General features: G+C 45.2%; 1 protein-coding gene across 1 annotated transcript in view; it reads right to left on the bottom strand.

The window, feature by feature from the left end:
- FAM117B (family with sequence similarity 117 member B) overlaps positions 1–17527 on the bottom strand; it is an 85903-nt gene extending 68376 nt beyond the window's left edge. The window contains exon 1 of the mRNA XM_008166883.4: positions 16709–17527. Coding sequence (XP_008165105.3) covers positions 16709–17462 — 754 coding nt within the window. The 5' untranslated portion in view covers positions 17463–17527. The remainder of the gene's footprint in view (positions 1–16708) is intronic.
- Between the last annotated feature and the right edge of the window lie 2100 nt (positions 17528–19627).

The raw sequence follows: 19627 nt of genomic DNA, 5'->3' as shown, positions 1-19627 counted from the left end.
AGACACAGCTCAGTAGTCTGGAGAGCATAACAAACACCCGTCCTTGAAGACAAAGTGAACAGCTCCTTAAGCACTTATCTATAATGTGTATGGGAAAAAAGCTGTGTTATCACAGAGCACTTCAGTGGAGTGACATAGGTTGGAGGTCTCAGAATCATAACATCCTCATGATTTCTAAGAATTATATGGGTGGCAGCTTCTTAACTCAGAATATTGTATCCAACACAGGGGAATTCTATACTAGACCTTGTCTTGGCAGATAAAGAGGAACCGATCACAAAGCTAAATAATTAGTGTTGCCTTACTTGCTTACATTTCTTGTGTGCAAACAAAATAAAGCCCAAATGAGTAACATAACTGGTGCTTTAGAAAGAACGAATTTCACAAAGGTGAAGATTCTGAGCCAAATCAGTGGACAGAAATAATTTCAACAGAAAAACATGAATAATAACTGGGAATTGTTTAAGAATGTTTTACTAGATGCCCAAAAGTCCACAACCCCACACCTAAGAGACAATAGTTGTTAAAACAACCACCTAACTTAGAGGGAAGGTCGAAACCGCTATTTTTTAAAAAATGGAAAAAAGGGGAAGTTGATAGTAGTGAATATAAATTAGAAACTAAGAATTGTAGACAATTAATAAAGGAAGCAAAAGGACACAAAGAAAACCATATGGCGTTAAGGGCAATAAGCAGTTTTTGTTTTTCAGTATATAGTGAACAAAAGGAATCCTAACCATGGTATTGCTCAATTTACAAGATGGAAATGGTAGATTTGTCAATAACAATGCAGAAAAGGCAAAAGTACTTAAATATTTTTCTTCTGTATTTGGGAAAAATGCCAGATGTATTCTTATGATAATGAAATACTTTCCACCCAGTAATAATTCATGAGGATGTTAGAAGAGCAGCTATGAAAGTTAGACATTTAAAAAAATAAATCAGTGGGTCTCAGTAACTTGCATCTGAGAGTTTTAAAAGAGCTGACTGAGGAGCAATCTGGACTATGACTACTGATTTTCAATAGGCCTTGGAACACTGGGGAAGTTCCAGAGGACTAGAATAAGTTAATGTTGTGCCAGTATTTAAAGGAATAAACAGGATGACCCAAGTAATTATAGGCCTGTCAGCCTGACATTGATCGCAGGAAAAATAACGGAATGACTGATATGGGACTTTATTAACAAAGAATTAAAGGAGGACAAGAACAGTGAATGCCAAACAATGCGGTTTTATGGAAAATAGAGCCTGTCAAACAAATTTGATTTTTTTGACGGGATTACAAGATTGGTTTATAAAGGTAATAGCGTTGATGTAATACAGGTTTTTGTAAGGCATTTGACTATATATTGCATGATATTTTGATCAAGAAAACTAGAATGATACAAACATCAACATGGCACACATTAAATGGATTAAAAACTGGCTAACAACCAATAGGTCTCAAAATGTAATTGTAAACAGGGAATCACTGAGAAGGTGTGTTTCTATTGGCATCCTGCAAGGATTGTTTCTTGGCCCTAAGCTATTTAACATCATCAATAACTTGGAGGAAAACAAAATCATTACTGATAAAATTTGCAGATAACACCAAGACAGGGTGAATGGTAAATAAAGAGGGCAGGTCACTGATACAGAGCAATCTGGATCACCTGCTAAGCTGGGCACAGGCAAACAATATACATAAAATTATACATCTAAGAACAAAGAACGTAGGCCTTACTTACATAATGGGGCACTCTATCCTGGATAGCAGTTACTCTGAAAAGGACTTAGGTAGAAAGTCAGCTGAACACAAGCTTCCTGTGCAATGCTGTGGCAAAAAAGAACTAACATGATTCCCGAACACATAGATGGGAATATTGAGTAGGTCTAGAGATATATTATATTACCTCTGTATTTGGCAATGTCTACTGGACTACTGTATCCAGATCTGACGACTACAATTCAAGGAGGATGTTGATAAAGTGGAGAGGGTTCAGAAAAGAGCCACAAGAATGAAAGAAGGATTGGAAAACATGCCTTACCATGGGCCTCAATCTACTTAGCTTAACAAAGAGAAGATAGAGTGATGAATTTAGTCTATAAGCACCTATATGGAACAAAAGTTTAACTGTAGAGGGCTCTTTAATCTAGCAGACAAAGGTATAACAAATTCCAATGGCTGGAAGTTAAAGCTACACAAATTCAGATTCAAAATACATCTCTACCCCGATATAACGGGACCCGATATAACACAAATTCAGATATAACACAGTAAAGCAGTGCTCCGGAGGGGGAGGGGGGGCTGCGCACTCCGGTGGATCAAAGAAAGTTCGATATAACGCGGTTTCACCTATAACACGGTAAGATTTTTTGGGTCCCAAGGACGGCGTTATATCGAGGTAGAGGTGTATGGTGCAATTTTTTTTAATAGTGACAATAATTAACCATAAAAAATACTTCCCAAAGGGTGAAGCAGATTCTCCATCACTAGTAACTTTTAAATCAAGATCAGATGTTTTTCTAAAATATATGCTCTAGTTCAAATAGGAATTCGGGGAAATTCTCTGGTCTGCATTATACAGGAGGTCAGACTAGATGATCACAAAGGTCCCTTCCAGCCTTAAAAATCCACGAAAATAAATGGCAGTAGAAAACAAGTTTTACATCAATGCGTATTTTCAACCATAAACCATAGCTGCGGGTATCTGTGTGGGAGAGATGGGATGGGAATGAGGATATTTCATGGCAACAGAATAAATTAGCATTGCTGTGAAATCTGGGGTTGCTGCCACAGAGTTCAGTCCTACAGTGCCACTGTGTACAGAGCCTCAAACATACTCACACATGGGATCAAGTTTGCAGAAAGCACGGAGGAACATTCTTGAAATATGCAATAGTTTAACTATAGTAGAACCTCAGAGTTACAAACACCCAAGTTACGAAATGACCAGTCCCCACACACCATGTTTGAAGCGGAAGTGTGCAATCGGATGGCGGGGGGGGGGGGGGGGGGGGAAGAAAAAAAGCAAATTAAGTACAGTACCTTGTTAAACTACTAAAGAAAAATAAAGGAGAAATTTAAAAGGTAAGGCAACTGTTTCTAAGGTAAGGAAGCTAAGGTCTATGCTTATTTCATTTAAATTAAGATGATTAAAGCAGCATTTTTCTTCTGCTGCATTAAAGCTGCATTAAGTCAATGTTCAGTTGTAATTTTTTTTAAAGAACCGTAATGTTTTGTTCAGAGTTACGAACAATTTCCATTCCCGAGGTACTTGTAATTCTGAGGTTCTATTGTATCTGAAGGGGAGGATTATTAATTACTAATAAAATGCTTGTATTTTGACAAAAAAAGTTACTGCTTCTGCCTTCAAAAATCCCCAGGGAAACTCAGACCACACATTTTAAAGATCCTGATTTTTTTAAAGAATTTAACTTCTCTAAGCAGAAATACATTGCCTTGTACTTAGCATCCTGACAACTTTCTTTTATCTTGAAAGTACTAATTTGTGATTTTCATTAATATTTTTCAAGCACATTCAGTTTCTCTTTCTACTCTAATTTGGTCGTTTTTTATTATAAAAACTACTGGCAAATTATTTGTGTATACAATTCAGTGAGAATTTATAAGGGCAACATTCCTCTTCCATAAAAATGAAATTCAGTACATTTACTTTACACTGAATATTTTCTTCCATTTCCTCCCCTCCCACGCCCTCCAATAATGGGGTCCCCTAAACTAGGACATCTGCCAGCCAATGCATCACAAAGACTGGTATCACATTTTCTAGCTGCTGACACAACTGCAAGAATTGGAAAACACACTTTTTAAAAAGGCATATTTATAATGGAACATTAAGTTATCTTAATTGGTTCTTGGAGTCTAAACTACTTGCATAGGATGATCAGCCGTCCCATTTTAAGCTCTCCTGCAAGCGTCCTGACTTTTTCTTAAAAACGGGCAAATTGTCCCGTATTTTCTGTCTCCTCCCCATCAGTACTGGCAGTTCCTGCTGCTGGACGGATCCCTGCTCACCAGACGCCTGCCCACCAGTGGTGAGTGGGGGGGTCCAATGGCAGATAATGGGGGTGGGTGTGCAAGGCTTGGGATAGGTCAAAGATGCAGCACGCAGGGCCGGCTGCTCCCCCTGCTGGTCCGTCAGCACAGTCCTTGTCAGCTCTCAGGCCCCACCCCCCGTCCCGTTTCTGGCTGGCACTGGCTACGTGCTGCCAGCTGCAGTGGCTGGTGTGTGGGGGCAGGCAGCAGCCAATTAAATGTTACCTCTGCTGCCCACCACGTGCTCCCCCTCTCACTGTCCTCTCCATGCTTTCCCCCCTGCCCCCCGCCCCGCTGCTCCTCCATATTCCCCACCCACCCCCAGCAGGGCGCATTCTGCTCCCAGTGCGGTGCGGAGAACCAGCCCCTGGTCAGAGCGCTCAGCTCACCAACAACCTGGCCAACAGGCTCCTTCCTTTGCCCCCTGTCTCTGGCTGGGCTGGTGCCCTGGGAAAGCCCAAGACACTCCAGCCCGGGGCACTGACTAGGAGGAGCCAAGCCCTGCATGTGCCAAAGCTCCGCACAGCGCTGGGGAAGCCTCTCCGCCCCTCAGCGAAGCTCTGGAGTGGCGGGGGAGGGAGGGGAAGCAATTTCCAGCTTCTTTGCACCCCAACCCTGCAGGCTGCACAGCAGCCCCCCAGGCAGGGGCTTAGCTCTTCTGCCCCCCCCCCCCCACCCACCGCAGGTCCTGCCCCAGGAAGTGTGGGGCTGCTCCATCCTGTCCCCTAGGCACCCTTCTGTGCTGAGCCACTTCTCTGGCTGGGTTAACTGAAGCCCCAACAGTCAGGTTCCCTGGGCCCTGTTGCACAATACATCCTTAGGGCTTAACCCCTTCCTGCCCGTGGTTTAACCAGGGGACAGGAGGTGGTTGGGTTATGTCGATGACCAGCAGCAGCCTGGAGGTGTTACCCTGTTTCCCCGAAAATAAGACATCCTCCGAAAATAAGGTCTACTTACAGTTTTGCCTCTCGTTGTAATATAAGGCATCCCCCCGATAATAAGACCTCCCCGATAATAAGACAAAAAATGTGTACCGTATTCTTCTTCATTGAAAAATAAGACATCCCCTGAAAATAAGACCTAGCGCATCTTTGGGAGCAAAAATTAATATAAGACACTGTCTTATTTTCGGGGAAACAGGGTAGCTGCCTTTTAACACTGTGCAGGCAGGAAGGGAGAAGCTGCTTCCAGCCACAGGGGAGGGGAGGGGGCAGATGGGCACTGCAAAGACACTGGCCAGGTCATTCCTCCCCCTTGCCGCTGAAAGCAGCTCCTGTCCCTTCCCTCCCGCACAGTGCCAGAAGGCTGCTGCTGGCCACATTCTGGCGTGAACCCTGACAGAAATCTGGGGAGGGGAGGCATGTGACCCTGTGTGGCACCCCCCACTCCACCCCAATGTGTTGCCTCGGGAACACGTGGTACCAGGAGAGGCAGGTCCATCCTGGGGGCCCAGCCAGGCATGGAGGGCGGAGAGTGCCAATCAGTGAGGGTTTAATCAGATCAGTCTGTCATCCCCCTCTTTTGAGAGAGAGGTGTATGGGAGTGTCTATGTGTCACCTCTCTCCATGTGAGCCCTAAAGCCTTAAAGATAAGAAGGTAAATTAAAATAATGCAACTACTTAGTATTTCTTTTTAACGGGGGCTTAGTTAATTTGATGTTAATTTGAACGTTTGTACTGCATAGCTCTGATTGATTGCTGTAGAACCCATTTAAATACAAGAAATTTTACCATTCAGCATAGGGAAATATGGTCACCCTATACTTGCCTGTTACAACAAAAAGTGCTACTGAAACTTTAGTTTCAGACTTTTACGCTAAGATTAAGTGCTTACTTCCTCAACCTTACTAAAAAAAAAAAAAGCACCAACTTTTTTTTTTTTTTAATTTTCATGTTTTAGGACATTACAACTTAATAAAAATGTATTTTGTGCAACACACACAAGAGACTAAGTACAAGTCTTCAGTAGTAGATAAGTGATTAGCAAGCCAACATTTAAGCCACATAGCCAGTACAAGTAGACAAAAACGATTATACTGAAACAGAAGATTTAAGTTCCCAATTAATTATAACTGACACAATAAACCTCTTCATTCTACTCAAATGTAACTGAAGCAGTTTAACTATAGTAAAAGCTGTGATATCTGGCACTTAATCAACTGGAAATTGACCGGCAATTCTCTATCTTCCAATACAAATCTTCAATCTAGTAACCAGGACTACTATACTGCCCAGGAGGTTATGCAATTGCACATTCTGCACTCTACTTCTATGCAAAAGAGGCAAAAGACAAGTAAGCAAGCTGATATCAGGGATTTATTCAAAAATGCAGCTTCCAGGGTGTGTCATAGGGTCATTACAGATTCAGCCCAATCTCCTACACTTACAGTGATAATTGATGTTGATAATGATGACCAGAGGCATTGCAAGATCCTGAAGTGACTTCTGAATCAAAGATAAAATTATGTTCAGTATAGTTTTAGTGTTACATTTTTTTTTAGTGATCTGGGTGTACGCCCGTAGTGATATGCAGTGTCATAAAATAACTTACTGTATAGAAAATTTTACCCGTATACACATAAGTGCTTCAAGAAACCAACCACTCTGCAGTGCAGTATTACTACTGGATTGGTGAGTACCTGTACACTATTTTATACTTTATTCATTTTATTGTATTTTAATTCTTTGAAAATTGGTATTCCATTGGTAAGTATAACTCAGTTAACTGGAATTTTTTATTAACCAGCACTCCCATTCCCACAGCATGCTGGATAACAAAGCTTTCACTGTACTAGAAAAAAGTTATAGGCCTCAAAAAAATCAAGGTAGCGTTAGCTTCCCTAATCGTAATTTTATCACCTTTGGGTGGATACCTACTGCTTCCTCCAGCTAACTACTGATAAGTAGCAGCAAACAACTTCCAGAGAAGTATATGTATTAATCTTCAAAAGCAGTGTAATAATTATTTAAATTATAGGATTACCACCAAGAAGGCAGAGGGAAAGTAACCAAATTGGTCTGTCAAACCTGGGCGTGTCACTTGCAGGAGCAACTTCTAATCTACCCATTGGACAAAGCTGTGAAGGTGGTGCATGGTGCAAAGGGACCATAAGTCTACCTGTGCTACCATAATCCCTCTTTACTTACAATTGGCTCCTCAGCAGTCTGAAGAAGCTTATTTCCACAACTTTTTCTTCAAGAAGTGAAACAAGAGTGAGGTTGGGTCAAGAGTGCTCCTAAAGAGAAGTTTGTGACATGAAATCAGGGAACTCTTCTGGCAATTCATGATGAAACCATGAAGATACAGTACCAGCATTGCACTGCACATAAGGACCGCTACAACCTTGTAAAAAGTAAGCCTTCACTAAAAGGTCATCTAGATAGTAGTGTACCTGGATGCTTTCCTTTCTCTGTCTAGCTATCAAAAATAACCAGGTTCATAAACACCTGTGATAGGTGTACAAATCCCACACTGGGGAACAAGGGGTTAAGGGGCAGCTCTGGTCACAGGAGGCTCCATCCAGCCACACATGCTGGGTGTGCTCTCAACAGATGTGTAGCTTAAAAGGGCGCAGCACAGCTCAGTCATGGCAGTTTGTGCAAGGGAGCAGACCCGCAGTGGCAGCTCTATGGGCATCCAGCAGGAATCTCATATTGCCATGGAAGTCAACCTCAGCTCAGAACTACTAGCCACCACAGAAGAGACAGCGGAGTAGCTGCTCCTAAGTGGGGAAGGCAATCTCTTGAAGAGGGTACTGTGCAGACCATAAGCTAGGCTTTCACTTTGCCTCTGGAGAGGCCAGGATATGGTAGAAGTAACCCAGGGAATAAGTTGGACGATACCCTAGCCCAGATCACACACCTGCATTGCTTGCCTCAGGGCCCTGGGATGGAACCCAGAGGAGTGGGAGGGCCCAGGTTCCCATTCCACCAACTCCCCAGACTTGAAATACTACGTACTACTGACAACCCCCTGGACCTGAACCACTAGGTGGTATTGCTGACCACTGTTCTGACCAGTAAAGAACATGGTCTAAGGAGACAATTCCCCATCACAACACCCAAGAAGCAGATACCAGCCCAAAAGGCATTGCTTGCAACTGGCAGTTTGTCTCTTGGCTTGCAAACCACAGGAAGCATTAGTGGTGTGAACATATTGGAACATGCAGTAGGCTTCTTTTAGGTTGGTAGAATGCACATGCATGCACATCCCCAAACAAGCAGAGTTATTTCCAGGATTAATGAGCTACATCCTCAAGATATCTTGCAAATAGGGCTTGAAGAAGCAAAGCTAATCAAAGGTGTTAAAATGCATGACTGGAAGGGGCCAGAAGGGGAGAATAGAGAGAGACTTTCCTGAGTCAAATAGGCTGTTCAAATAATTTAAATCTGGGGTGGTCAGTGAACACTTGGAGAAACCGGGCAGTTTTAAACTAGGACCCCCTGTTTGGAGAAATCCAAAGATGTGGATGGGAGGCAAAAAGTAGTAACATACCCACAACTGTGCCTTGCCTGGGACATTTTTGGCAAAAGGATACTCTAAATCTCATAAAAAGAACATGAGTACTTGTGGCACCTTAGAGACTAACAAATTTATTTGAGCATAAGCTTTCGTGGGCTACAGCCCACTTCATCCCACAGCTTATGCTCAAATAAATTTGTTAGTCTCTAAGGTGCCACAAGTACTCCTGCTCTTTTTGCGGATACAGACTAACATGGCTGCTACTCTGAAATCTAATCTCATAGTGACAGTTTGGAAGCCAAGGTTTCCCAATAGCACACATTTTCTCCCCGCTTCTAGTACTGACAGCTAAATCAGTAAGAAGATATAATTTGAGGGGCACTGTATCAACAGGGAGAGATGAGTTACTAGAATACTAAATAGCGAGAACTTGTTCCCAGATCATTAATTTGGCCCCAAATGAGAATGTCATTTGTTGACAGTGCAGCCCGTTGATCTTACTGCTGGGTTTTGCTACACCATTACAATTGCTTAGAAGCGCTGTGAAAACAGCTCCTGTATTAAGAACATCCAGCACCTTCCTCTGCTGTTCCAGAAAAGAACTCTCTCCCCCTACCAGACTGCAGCTAAGTATAGGGGAATGGAAGATGCGGGTGGTGGTGGGGGAACTGAAGAGATGGCACTAATAAGAGCTCTGAGAGGAACCTCTCTGCCTTCCCAAAAGCAGCCTATATCAATGGTTAGGACAGTGAAAAATCATCTCCTGCTTATTCTACTAAACTTGGCAATCTTTTGTTAAACCTTTGCCCAACTTTCAGTTGGCTCCTCTTTCTGTCTATTTCATCCACTGTTTATGCACTTTCTGGAACAGAGATTGTCTTGCCTGTTTGTTTGTTTGTTTTCAGTGCCTAGCACAACAAAAAACATGTTCCTTTGTGGAGGTTCCTAGATCGCACTATAACACAAGTTACTATGAATAATAATACATGGTCCTGACAGGCCAAAGGGAGCTAGAGCTGGCAAACATAAAAATCCAAGAAAGGACACTCTGAGGAGGAGCCAAGAGAGTGGGAATAAAGTGAACAAATTAATCAGTATCTAGACTGAGGGAGCTGGAGAAAGACATTTCTTGTCCTCAGTGAAAGCAGCACGGAAAAAAATATGGAAAAAATACACCCCGTTGTAGTTAATTCACCATTAAGGCAACAAAATCTTTATTGGTGCATTGGTACTTTTTTCATATTATTTAAGAACAAAAGTTCTGGAGCCAAGATCTACTGAACTCTCACCTAAACAAACATGAGAATCAAGAAACCAATCGCATGTGGCTAAAATATATTATAATACATATTTTACATAGCTACTAATTAGGCTACTAGTGGACATAATTACAGAGGGCCATTCCCACAAGAAGGAAAAATAATTTATCTTCATCTGGTGCCTAATACATTTCTGACCTCTAAAGCATTTAATCAAAGGCTGGTGATCAGTATGTGAAGGTTTTTTCTAAAGAGTGATGCCAATACTTAGCCTCCAGTCAAACTGGAGCACGGAAAAGGCTTAACAGCAAGAAGAGAGTAAAGGTTGATGGACCTCAACTTCTGAGTTTACAAGTCAGATGCATAGGAAGGACTAGACAGCACTAAGAAAAAAAATCAAACAGCAACTCAAGCTAAATGTCAATCCTCATCTAAGTCATAACTCAGTTCAAAATCCCTAAACTAAAAATCAAAAGTCAGCTAGTCATATTTCTAAGCTTAGAGTATCAGACCTAGTCAAACACTAAGGCCTGGTCCCCACTTAGTCCGGACTTCGGACTAAGGTACGCAAATTCAGCTACGTTAATAACGTAGCTGAATTCGAAGTACCTTAGTCCGGACTTACCGCGGTCCAGACGCGGCAGGAAGTCTCCCCCCGTCGACGCCGCGTACTCCTCTCGGCGAGCTGGAGTACCGGCGCCGACTGTGAGCACTTCCGGGATCGATCCGGGATCGATTTATCGCGTCTTAACCAGACGCGATAAATCCATCACAGAACATCGATGGCGTGCCGCCGGACCAGCCGGTAAGTGAAGACTAGGCCTGAGTCAAGCAGGTTGTAGCAAGCTTATCCATTCAAAATTTCTCTTCAGCTGCTTGCTAGAAAGATCAGACCTTTTAGTAGAAAATTGCACAAAGGTTATGAAGCAGCATCTAAATTTAGAAGTAGACATATTTTGGCTAACCCCAAGGCACATTTTAATCTCCAAAACTTGTGGTTACAAATCATAGGTGCAATAGTTTAAGCCATCATTAACTGGTTCCAAAAGCTAGAAAGCTGAAATTACTGTTGAGCAGTAGATTATCTAATCACCACCATGAAGTAGTTTGCACGTCCTTAGCTCGCATTTTATTAGCAAAACCAGTTAACAATACTCCAATTTTCCCCGCTACACAAGGGGGAAAAAAGACTAGTCAACTCATTGTAACTACCAACAATATATAAAGTAATGGACCACTCAGTATAAATAGTAATAACCATAATGAAAAACAAGCTTGCTTTGTTTCCTAATTCCAGGTCAACACAAAAGCTGCTGTTTAAGATATTTAGACACTTGCTACTCGTGAAATGCATGTTATGGCACAAAGTGTTTCCACATCCTGATAAATATATAAAGGAACTACCTGTTCTCTAAGATATGTTTGCATAAATATGTACAATTAGTGACCAAGTTATTGGTTTGTTTCCAGACCTTGATTTTTATGTAAACAAAATAATTAGCCAGATAGACAGTAAAGTAGGTTTGTCAGTTTTCTAGACTAGGGAACTGAAGACTGTGCAGACAGGACTGTGCTCCTATCTAATGGTCTGATAAAGGACTGTACACTACCACCTGAAACACAAGTTCAGAAGCAATCTTGTAGATCTTCCCTGGCCAGATAAGACAGAAATATTGAGCAAAATGAGGCTTTCAGTCTGGGGGAGGTGAAAGAATTGAAAATTACAACTATTGAGACACGAATTCTATAGTGTGGATCAGCACAGGCAACTTCATGAGACAGTAACAACTTCAGTAGCCATAACTTGTTGTCACATGCTTCACAGTCTTGTAGGGAAAAATAATTATAAATACTCCCTCATACTTTTTCAGGCTAAGTTTTTGACCAAGATTGAAAAGGCCTTACATTCAACTCAATAACACTTCTCTGCATCTGTAACGTGATAACTTTTGAACACCACATCCACTCAATTCCAAGATCCCAGGGAATGTTCTAGGCATCAATGGCCAGAACCCTACTGATTATATTTGGGGCAGAGGGGTGGTGGTGGTGGTCAGAAAATGGAAAGAGGGAAAATAGGGACACATGAAGCCCCTGCTGACTTGTTAGCATAGCCACAGCTTCAAGCACCTATGTAATTGTCTATAGATCATTCAAAACAACTGCATTCATGGTACCCATTAATGTCTCCCATAATCTCCCCCTGCCAAGAGCTCTGTGTGTTCCTCCGTTCCCCCTGCTCCCATACCAGGGTCCCCCATTCTCCTCCCAATACCAGAACCTCTGTTTACACTGTCAATCCCACTCACCCGCTATGCCCTCGATGACAGGGGCTCTGTGTCCCTCCTTCTGAGGTCCCTCCATCTCCCCCCCAACAAGGAGACGGGAAGCTGCAAGGTGTCCAGGGAAGGGGGGGGAAAGAGAGAAGATGGGAGGGGTGGCATAAAGGAGCTTGTGGGGGGAATGCAGGGATGCAAAGAGCCCCTGGTATGTACAATAAGCTCAGCATATACAAACTAAAGCAGGGGTCTCAAACACGCAGCCAGCGGAGTTATTTCCTGAGGCCCGCCATAGCTCCCCTCACCTCCCACCTCCGTCCCCCCAAGTGCGCCACATCCCCACTCCTCTGCCTACCTCCCAGCGCTTCCCGCCGCCACACAGCTGTTTGGCGGCGCTTAGGACTTTCCAGGAGGGAGGGGAGAGAAGCAGGGACGCAGCGCGCTCAGGGAAGGAGGCGGAGAAGAGGCAGGGCTGGGGTGGGGATTTGGGGAAGGGGTTGGAATAAGGGCAGGGAGGGGGCGGAGTTGGGACAGGGACTTTGGGGAAGGGGTTGGAAGAGGCAAGGCAGGGGCGGGGCCTCATGGAAGGGGTGGAGTGGGGGCAGGGCCAGGGGCATGGGGGGAGTGGGGCTTTTGTATCTTTGTATGAAAAAGGTGTCAGTAATGCGGCCCTCAGGCCAATGTACTAGTCCTCATGTGGCCCGCGTGGTGATTTGAGTTTGAGATCCCTGAACTAAGTAGGAGGAGTGCTCCTGCACACACACTATTTAAGGCAAAACAAAACTGCATATGCAAGCATTTAGTACCATCTTCAGCTTCTACATATCCCTTAAGTTTCAGTTTCCTAGTAAATGTATTTTAATTATCTACACAATTTACTAATAGTAGCATGTGCTGTTCCCCAAATGCTTTATTATATTGAAAGTTTGTCATCACTCTCCTGCATACACATTATTCTGCAGGGCTGACACTGGTGGCAGTTAGCGAGAGAGGCACTGCACATACATTTAAAAAAATTGTGAGTACCCTAAAATTAATACTTCAATTACCTCCTCCTGATCCCAGACTCATGGGCAGCACTATGATGAAAATCAAGGAGTTCTCATTGTTACCTTTGTATGGTCCCAGTGCAATCTTACAAGCTAGACAACAGTTTCCAAGTATCACACAGCTCATGGGTCTGAATTGGGACTAGTAATCTACAGCAGTCGTTCAAAACCTCTTTTTTACTCCAGGGCCCCTAAACTTAAATAGACAAACCTGCAGACCCCCAATCAGAGGCAATGCATGGGGCAATGGGGGGACACAGAGTCATGTGTTGTTCCCCCCCCCCCCCCAGATTTCTACCTTCCTTTTGGCCCTGCTCCCTAAAGTGCTGATGTATGGCATGGCAGAGCAATGGTGTCTCCCCTGGGGTAGCTGCTGCCTGCTCATGGAGTCAACGTCTGTGAAGTATCAGAGGGGTAGCCGTGTTAGTCTGAACCTGTAAAAAGCAACAGAGGGTCCTGTGGCATCTTTAAGACTAACAGAAGTATTGGGTGCATAAACTTTCATGGGTAAGAACTTCACTTCTTCTGAAGAAGTGAAAGCTTATGCTCCCAATACTTCTGTTAGTCTTAAAGGTGCCACAGGACCCTCTGTTGCTTTTTACAGGTTCAGACAATATATACCTTCAAGTCAGCGGCACTGCTATGGGTACCCGCATGGCCCCACAATATGCCAACATTTTTATGGCTGACTTAGAACAACGCTTCCTTAGCTCTCGTCCCCTAACGCCCCTACTCTACTTGCGCTACATTGATGACATCTTCATCATCTGGACCCATGGAAAAGAAGCCCTTGAGGAATTTCACCATGATTTCAATAATTTCCATCCCACCATCAACCTCAGCCTAGATCAATCCACACAAGCAGTCCATTTCCTGGACACTACTGTGCTAATAAGCGATGGTCACATAAATACCACCCTATACCGGAAACCTACTGACCGCTACACTTACCTACATGCCTCCCGCTTCCATCCAAGACACACCACACGATCCATTGTCTACAGCCAAGCTCTAAGATATAACCGCATTTGCTCCAATCCCTCGGATAGAGACAAGCACCTACAAGATCTCTATCAAGCATTCTTAAAACTACAATACCCACCTGCTGAAGTGAAAAAACAGATTGACAGAGCCAGACGAGTACCCAGAAGTCACCTCCTACAAGACAGGCCCAACAAAGAAAATAACAGAACACCACTAGCTGTCACCTTCAGCCCCCAACTAAAACCTCTCCAGCGCATCATCAGAGATCTACAACCTACCCTGAAAGATGATCCTTTACTCTCACAGATCTTGGGAGACAGACCTGTCCTCGCTTACAGACAACCCCCCAACCTAAAGCAAATACTCACCAGCAACCACACATCACTGAACAAAACCACTAACCCAGGAACCTATCCTTGTAACAAACCCCGATGCCAACTCTGTCCACATATCTATTCAAGTGACATCATCATAGGACCTAATCACATCAGCCATACCATCAGGGGCTCGTTCACCTGCACATCTACCAATGTGATATATGCCATCATGTGCCAGCAATGCCCCTCTGCCATGTACATTGGCCAAACCGGACAGTCTCTACGCAAAAGAATTAATGGACACAAATCTGACATTAGGAATCAAAATACTCAAAAACCAGTGGGAGAACACTTTAACCTGTCTGGTCATTCAGTGACAGACCTGCGGGTGGCTATATTACAACAGAAAAACTTCAAAAACAGACTCCAACGAGAGACTGCTGAGCTAGAATTGATATGCAAACTAGACACAATCAACTCCGGTTTGAATAAGGACTGGGAATGGCTGAGCCATTACAAACATTGATTCTATCTCCCCTTGTAAGTATGCTCACACTTCTTAACAAACTGTCTGTACTGGGCTATCTTGATTATCACTTCAAAAGTTTTTTTTCTCTTAATTAATTGGCCTCTCAGAGTTGGTAAGACAACTCCCACCTGTTTATGCTCTCTGTATGTGTGTATATATATCTCCTCAATATATGTTCCATTCTATATGCATCCGAAGAAGTGGGCTGTAGTCCACGAAAGCTTATGCTCTAATAAATTTGTTAGTCTCTAAGGTGCCACAAGTACTCCTGTTCTTCTTTTTGTGGATACAGACTAACACGGCTGCTACTCTGAAACAGGACTCTCTGTTGCTTTTTAATGTCTGTGAAGTAACTCCTTCTGATGGCAGGGGGAGATCTCTCCTCTGCAGTGATGCTGCAATTTTTGGTTGTCTCTCCCCCACCCTCCCACCCCCAAACCCAGAAAAGCTAGGTGGCACATTGACATGAGTCAGGGGGTGGAGGTAGCGGGGGCTCAAGCTCGGTCCTTGGTGGACTCCCTGAAATCTGATCAGGGACCCCCAGGGGACCCTGGACCCCTGTTTGAGAATCAGTGCTCTACAGAAGGGCTGAGTATTTTATTCATTTTCTTCTCCCTCTACGCTTTTTGCTTTCTGTAAATACTAAGAACAAGCGTAAAAAAATACTGCAATACTGACTGCCATTCTGTAACTGAAAGATGATGGAACTAGCAAGTGAAAAGTGTAATAGTACCATCAGCCATTCACTACATAAACATTACAGCAAGCCAATAAGTGACGTTAAACTGGTCCTGAAGAAAAAGTCAGACAAGTCTGAGCGCATCCCCATCTTTTCCTCACCCTCCCAAACCTCCTCTGCCCTCCAGAAATACTTGTTCTTACATAGAACTTTATGTACGTAAATTGCTGTTCAAAAAGTTAATTATCATGTCCCCCTCTGCCACCAAAGCAAAAGTCATTATTCCCAAGTTACAGACAGACATCACTTTGTCTGATTCTAAAGTGACTTGCTCAAAGACATGTAAGTCGGTGGAGGAACCAGGCATAGAACACAAAATGTCCTGACTTTCAGGCCCATACTAAACAATACTTTCCTCTGCAGCAAGTGATATGCTGAGAAGCTGGAACATCGATTACTGCAAGGATATGTCTACATGGCAATTAAAAATCTGTGGCTGGCCCAAGCCAGCTAACTCCTTTGAGGGGTCCCAAGCTGCAGCCCAAGCTCAAACAACTACACCATAATAAACAACACCTTAGCCCAAGCCCTGCAAGCCTGAGGTTAGTTGGCATGGGCCAGCTGCAGGTTTTTAATTGCAGTGTAAACACCCTAACAGAAAAAGTTTCCACTACTACCTTGGATGCAGTGGCACTTCAGCACTCAGTGCAGCCACACTGGGCCAAGCACTGCCATCACCCCCAGGAGGTGAGGGCATCTCCTACCCACCTTAACCACGCAGGCTTTGAGCCACCACAACCCACGTTTCCACTGCCCCATGCGGACCTCTCCCAATCACTATTGGGCCCCAGCCACCATCACCCCCATTTCCAATGGCCAAGTCAACCACCTTTCCACCTGACAGGGTCCCCAGTTACCATCCTCCCCCCGCCACCACTGGGCCCACCCACAGACATAGGGCCTTGCTGCCACCCCGTCATGCAGCGCTTCGCCCCCGTCACACCATCGTCCCGCAGACGAAGGGGGCCAGCAAGGCTGCCAAGAGAAGAAAGGCTGCGCCCCAGAGCCTCCTCCCTAGGGTCTCCATTGCCCACACACTCACACTCTCTCACCTTTGCAGACGGGGGAGCTGGGGCTCTTCCTCTCCGGGGAGCTCCTGCCCTGCTCTGGGGAGCGCCGCCGCTGGCGATGCCGGACCCTGCCAGCCGAGGCAGTGGCACTGCCCTCCGGCAAAGGCGGGACGGGGGAGGCGCAAGGGGACAGAACGGAGCCTGGCAGCGGAGGGGGTGGCGGGGGAGGAGGGGGCAGCAGTTGGTGAGGGCGCGGGGGGCTCCCACGCGCTCCCGCCCCGCCGGCGCGCGTGGGGCTGCCACGCGAGGAGACAGAGGCGGCGGGGCCGCTACCACCCCCTCCCCCGGGCGTCTGCGTGGCCACCGCGGGGCTGGCGCGCGCGCTACCGCCGTTCGGGGGCGCTGCGCGCGTGGGGCTGGTGCTGCGCGAGGCAGGCGCCGCGCGTGAGAGACCCCCGCCTGAGGCGCACGCGGCGCCGCCGCCGCTCCTCGTGGGGCTGCCATGTTGCTGCTGCTGCTGCTTGAGCTGGAAGGGCACCGTGGCCCGCATGGGCTGCAGGCGGCTGCTCGCTCCCCCGCCTGCCGCCACGGTTGCCCCCCCTCCCCCCAAGGAGGTAGCAGGGGTGGGGGAGCCATTGCGCCTCACGCGCTGGTGGGACATTGCGTGTCCAGCTCCGGGAGAGACCGCGACCGCGGACGGCTCCTCAAGGGGGTGTAAACACCTCGCACCCCCCCTCCCCGAGCGCAAGGCCCCTCGCGCTGCCAACAGCCGAGCCGCCTGCTCCGTGTGCCTCATCAACAATAGTGCCCCGGACGCCCGCACCGCCCTCCGCCGCCTGCCATTGGACACGCCTCAGCCCCGCTCGCGCCGCTACAGCGTCCTGATTGGCTACGGGGCGCGCTCCTGAGTGGCCGGGTGCGGGCTCTTAAAGCGGCACCGCGGTCTGTGCATGTGCGCGTGCCCTAACCCCCTGCACACGCCACCGGCCCAGTCTCGTGCTGCCTCACGCTGTAGCCCACCCCACCGCTTCGCCTGGGCTCTTGTCTCCCTCGACGGGCCCCAGGCTTCCGTTCCTCCATGCACGCCCCTCACCTCGGCCTCGGTCCAGCAGGTGCCAGCAGCAGGAGGTGGCCAGGTAGGTTAGGGTTGTAAATCTATAGGCTACAAGTGTGCTCTTGGTACACTCACAACCAGTACTCAGCAACAGAGGGTCCTGTGGCACCTTTGAGACTAACAGAAGTATTGGGAGCATAAGCTTTCGTGGGTCAGAACCTCACTTCTTCAGATGCAAGTAAGGGAAATCTCCAGAGGCAGGTATATATCCGTGTGGAGATAACGAGGTTAGTTCAATCAGGGAGGGTGAGGTGCTCTGAGGACCCTCTGTTGCTTTTTTACAGATTCAGACTAACACGACTACCCCTCTGATACTTGAAACCAGTACTCAGACTCCCACCCACTGCCCCTGCACTGGCTCCACACATTTACCAAAGGCATTTCTTAGCAGCTACCACAAGTAAGGGGGTACTTTCCAGACCAAGCCATTTTAGAGCTATGAGGTACAGAAGTGGCCTGTAGAAGTGAGTTGGGGATTTAAATCCAAGCAGCGCTGTAGCATGCCACTCTCTGAACAGATCTTTGATTTAAATCACTTATGTGCACATGTAATTTTTTGCGTCAGTTACACAACTCACTCATTCTAGCTAACAAAATCTGTCTAAAATTCAAGTGAAAGTACATAGCTGGCCCCTGTCACCACAATGACTCAGGGTTCTTTAATGTATTTCTGCTTAGAGCGACCCTGCCCACCCCAGGCCAGGGACTACTATAATCCCTATTTTACAGATGGGAAATTGGGGGACAGAGAGACCAAGTGAGGTGTCCAAAGTCAGAAAGGAAGTCGGAAGATGAACAGGGAATTGAACCTAGGTCTTCAAGAATTGTCATCAAGCTGTCCTAAGTGTCTTTCATTAGTGTGGAACTGCCCAATTAATTGTTGTTAGTTCTAAATACAGTAAACCAGTAATGAGAGCACAGTTACTCATCACCAAATTTAAAAAAACATCACTCTGGCTAATTGGCTTTACTAATGATACCAGCTATCTGGAAGACGTTCGGGAGACCGCAAAAGTATTAACTAATGTTGAAACAATTACAGCTATCTGATGGATTCCTATTTCATATCCCTACAATGAAACCTGTAAAAATAACTTGTTAACTGCCTTATAGTTCATATGTTCAGATTATTTGGAATACAAAGAAAAGCTCTTCAACTTCAAACCATGACAAAATTGATACATGAACCTCTCTTACCATAGCTCCCTACCTACCACAACTGGCAAAATACCCTTCCTTCTTGCATATTGTATGCATCCGAAGAAGTGGGCTGTAGTCCACGAAAGCTTATGCTCTAATAAATTTGTTAGTCTCTAAGGTGCCACAAGTACTCCTGTTCTTTTTGCGGATACAGACTAACACAGCTGCTACTCTGAAACCTTCCGTCTTTGTTACTGAAAAGAACTTTCTACACTTGAAACTCACTTCGGTAATGGCTTGCAAACACGATATTGCTATTGAATATTATCAGTGTGATTACCTATTTATAATCACATAATCAAGTAAATGTTAAATTGTATCCCATAAATTATTAATAATATTGTTACTGTGCTTAGCCCTGCTCTATTAGTATACATTATCTTCTTTGTATTAAGTGTTTTCAAAAATATTTTAATTAAAAGACTATGGAACAATATTCTGATGGAAACAATCCTTATACAGGTTTGTGCTAATACTAAATATTCAAATAAGTGGTTATGGGCATGAACTCAGGAAGGCCTTAAGACTAAAGTAATTTAGGTGAAACTCTTTCACGCCCTAAATGTATGAAAGACTGGTAACAGGCACAAATAAGATATCATTTTAACTGAGGAGCACTATCTGCTCTTTGAGTTTGTTCCATATAT

The sequence above is a fragment of the Chrysemys picta genome, chromosome 11 (assembly GCF_011386835.1).
Source record: "Chrysemys picta bellii isolate R12L10 chromosome 11, ASM1138683v2, whole genome shotgun sequence".
NCBI classification, from domain to species: Eukaryota; Metazoa; Chordata; order Testudines; family Emydidae; genus Chrysemys; species Chrysemys picta.
This window is presented reverse-complemented; position numbering and strand designations above follow the sequence as displayed.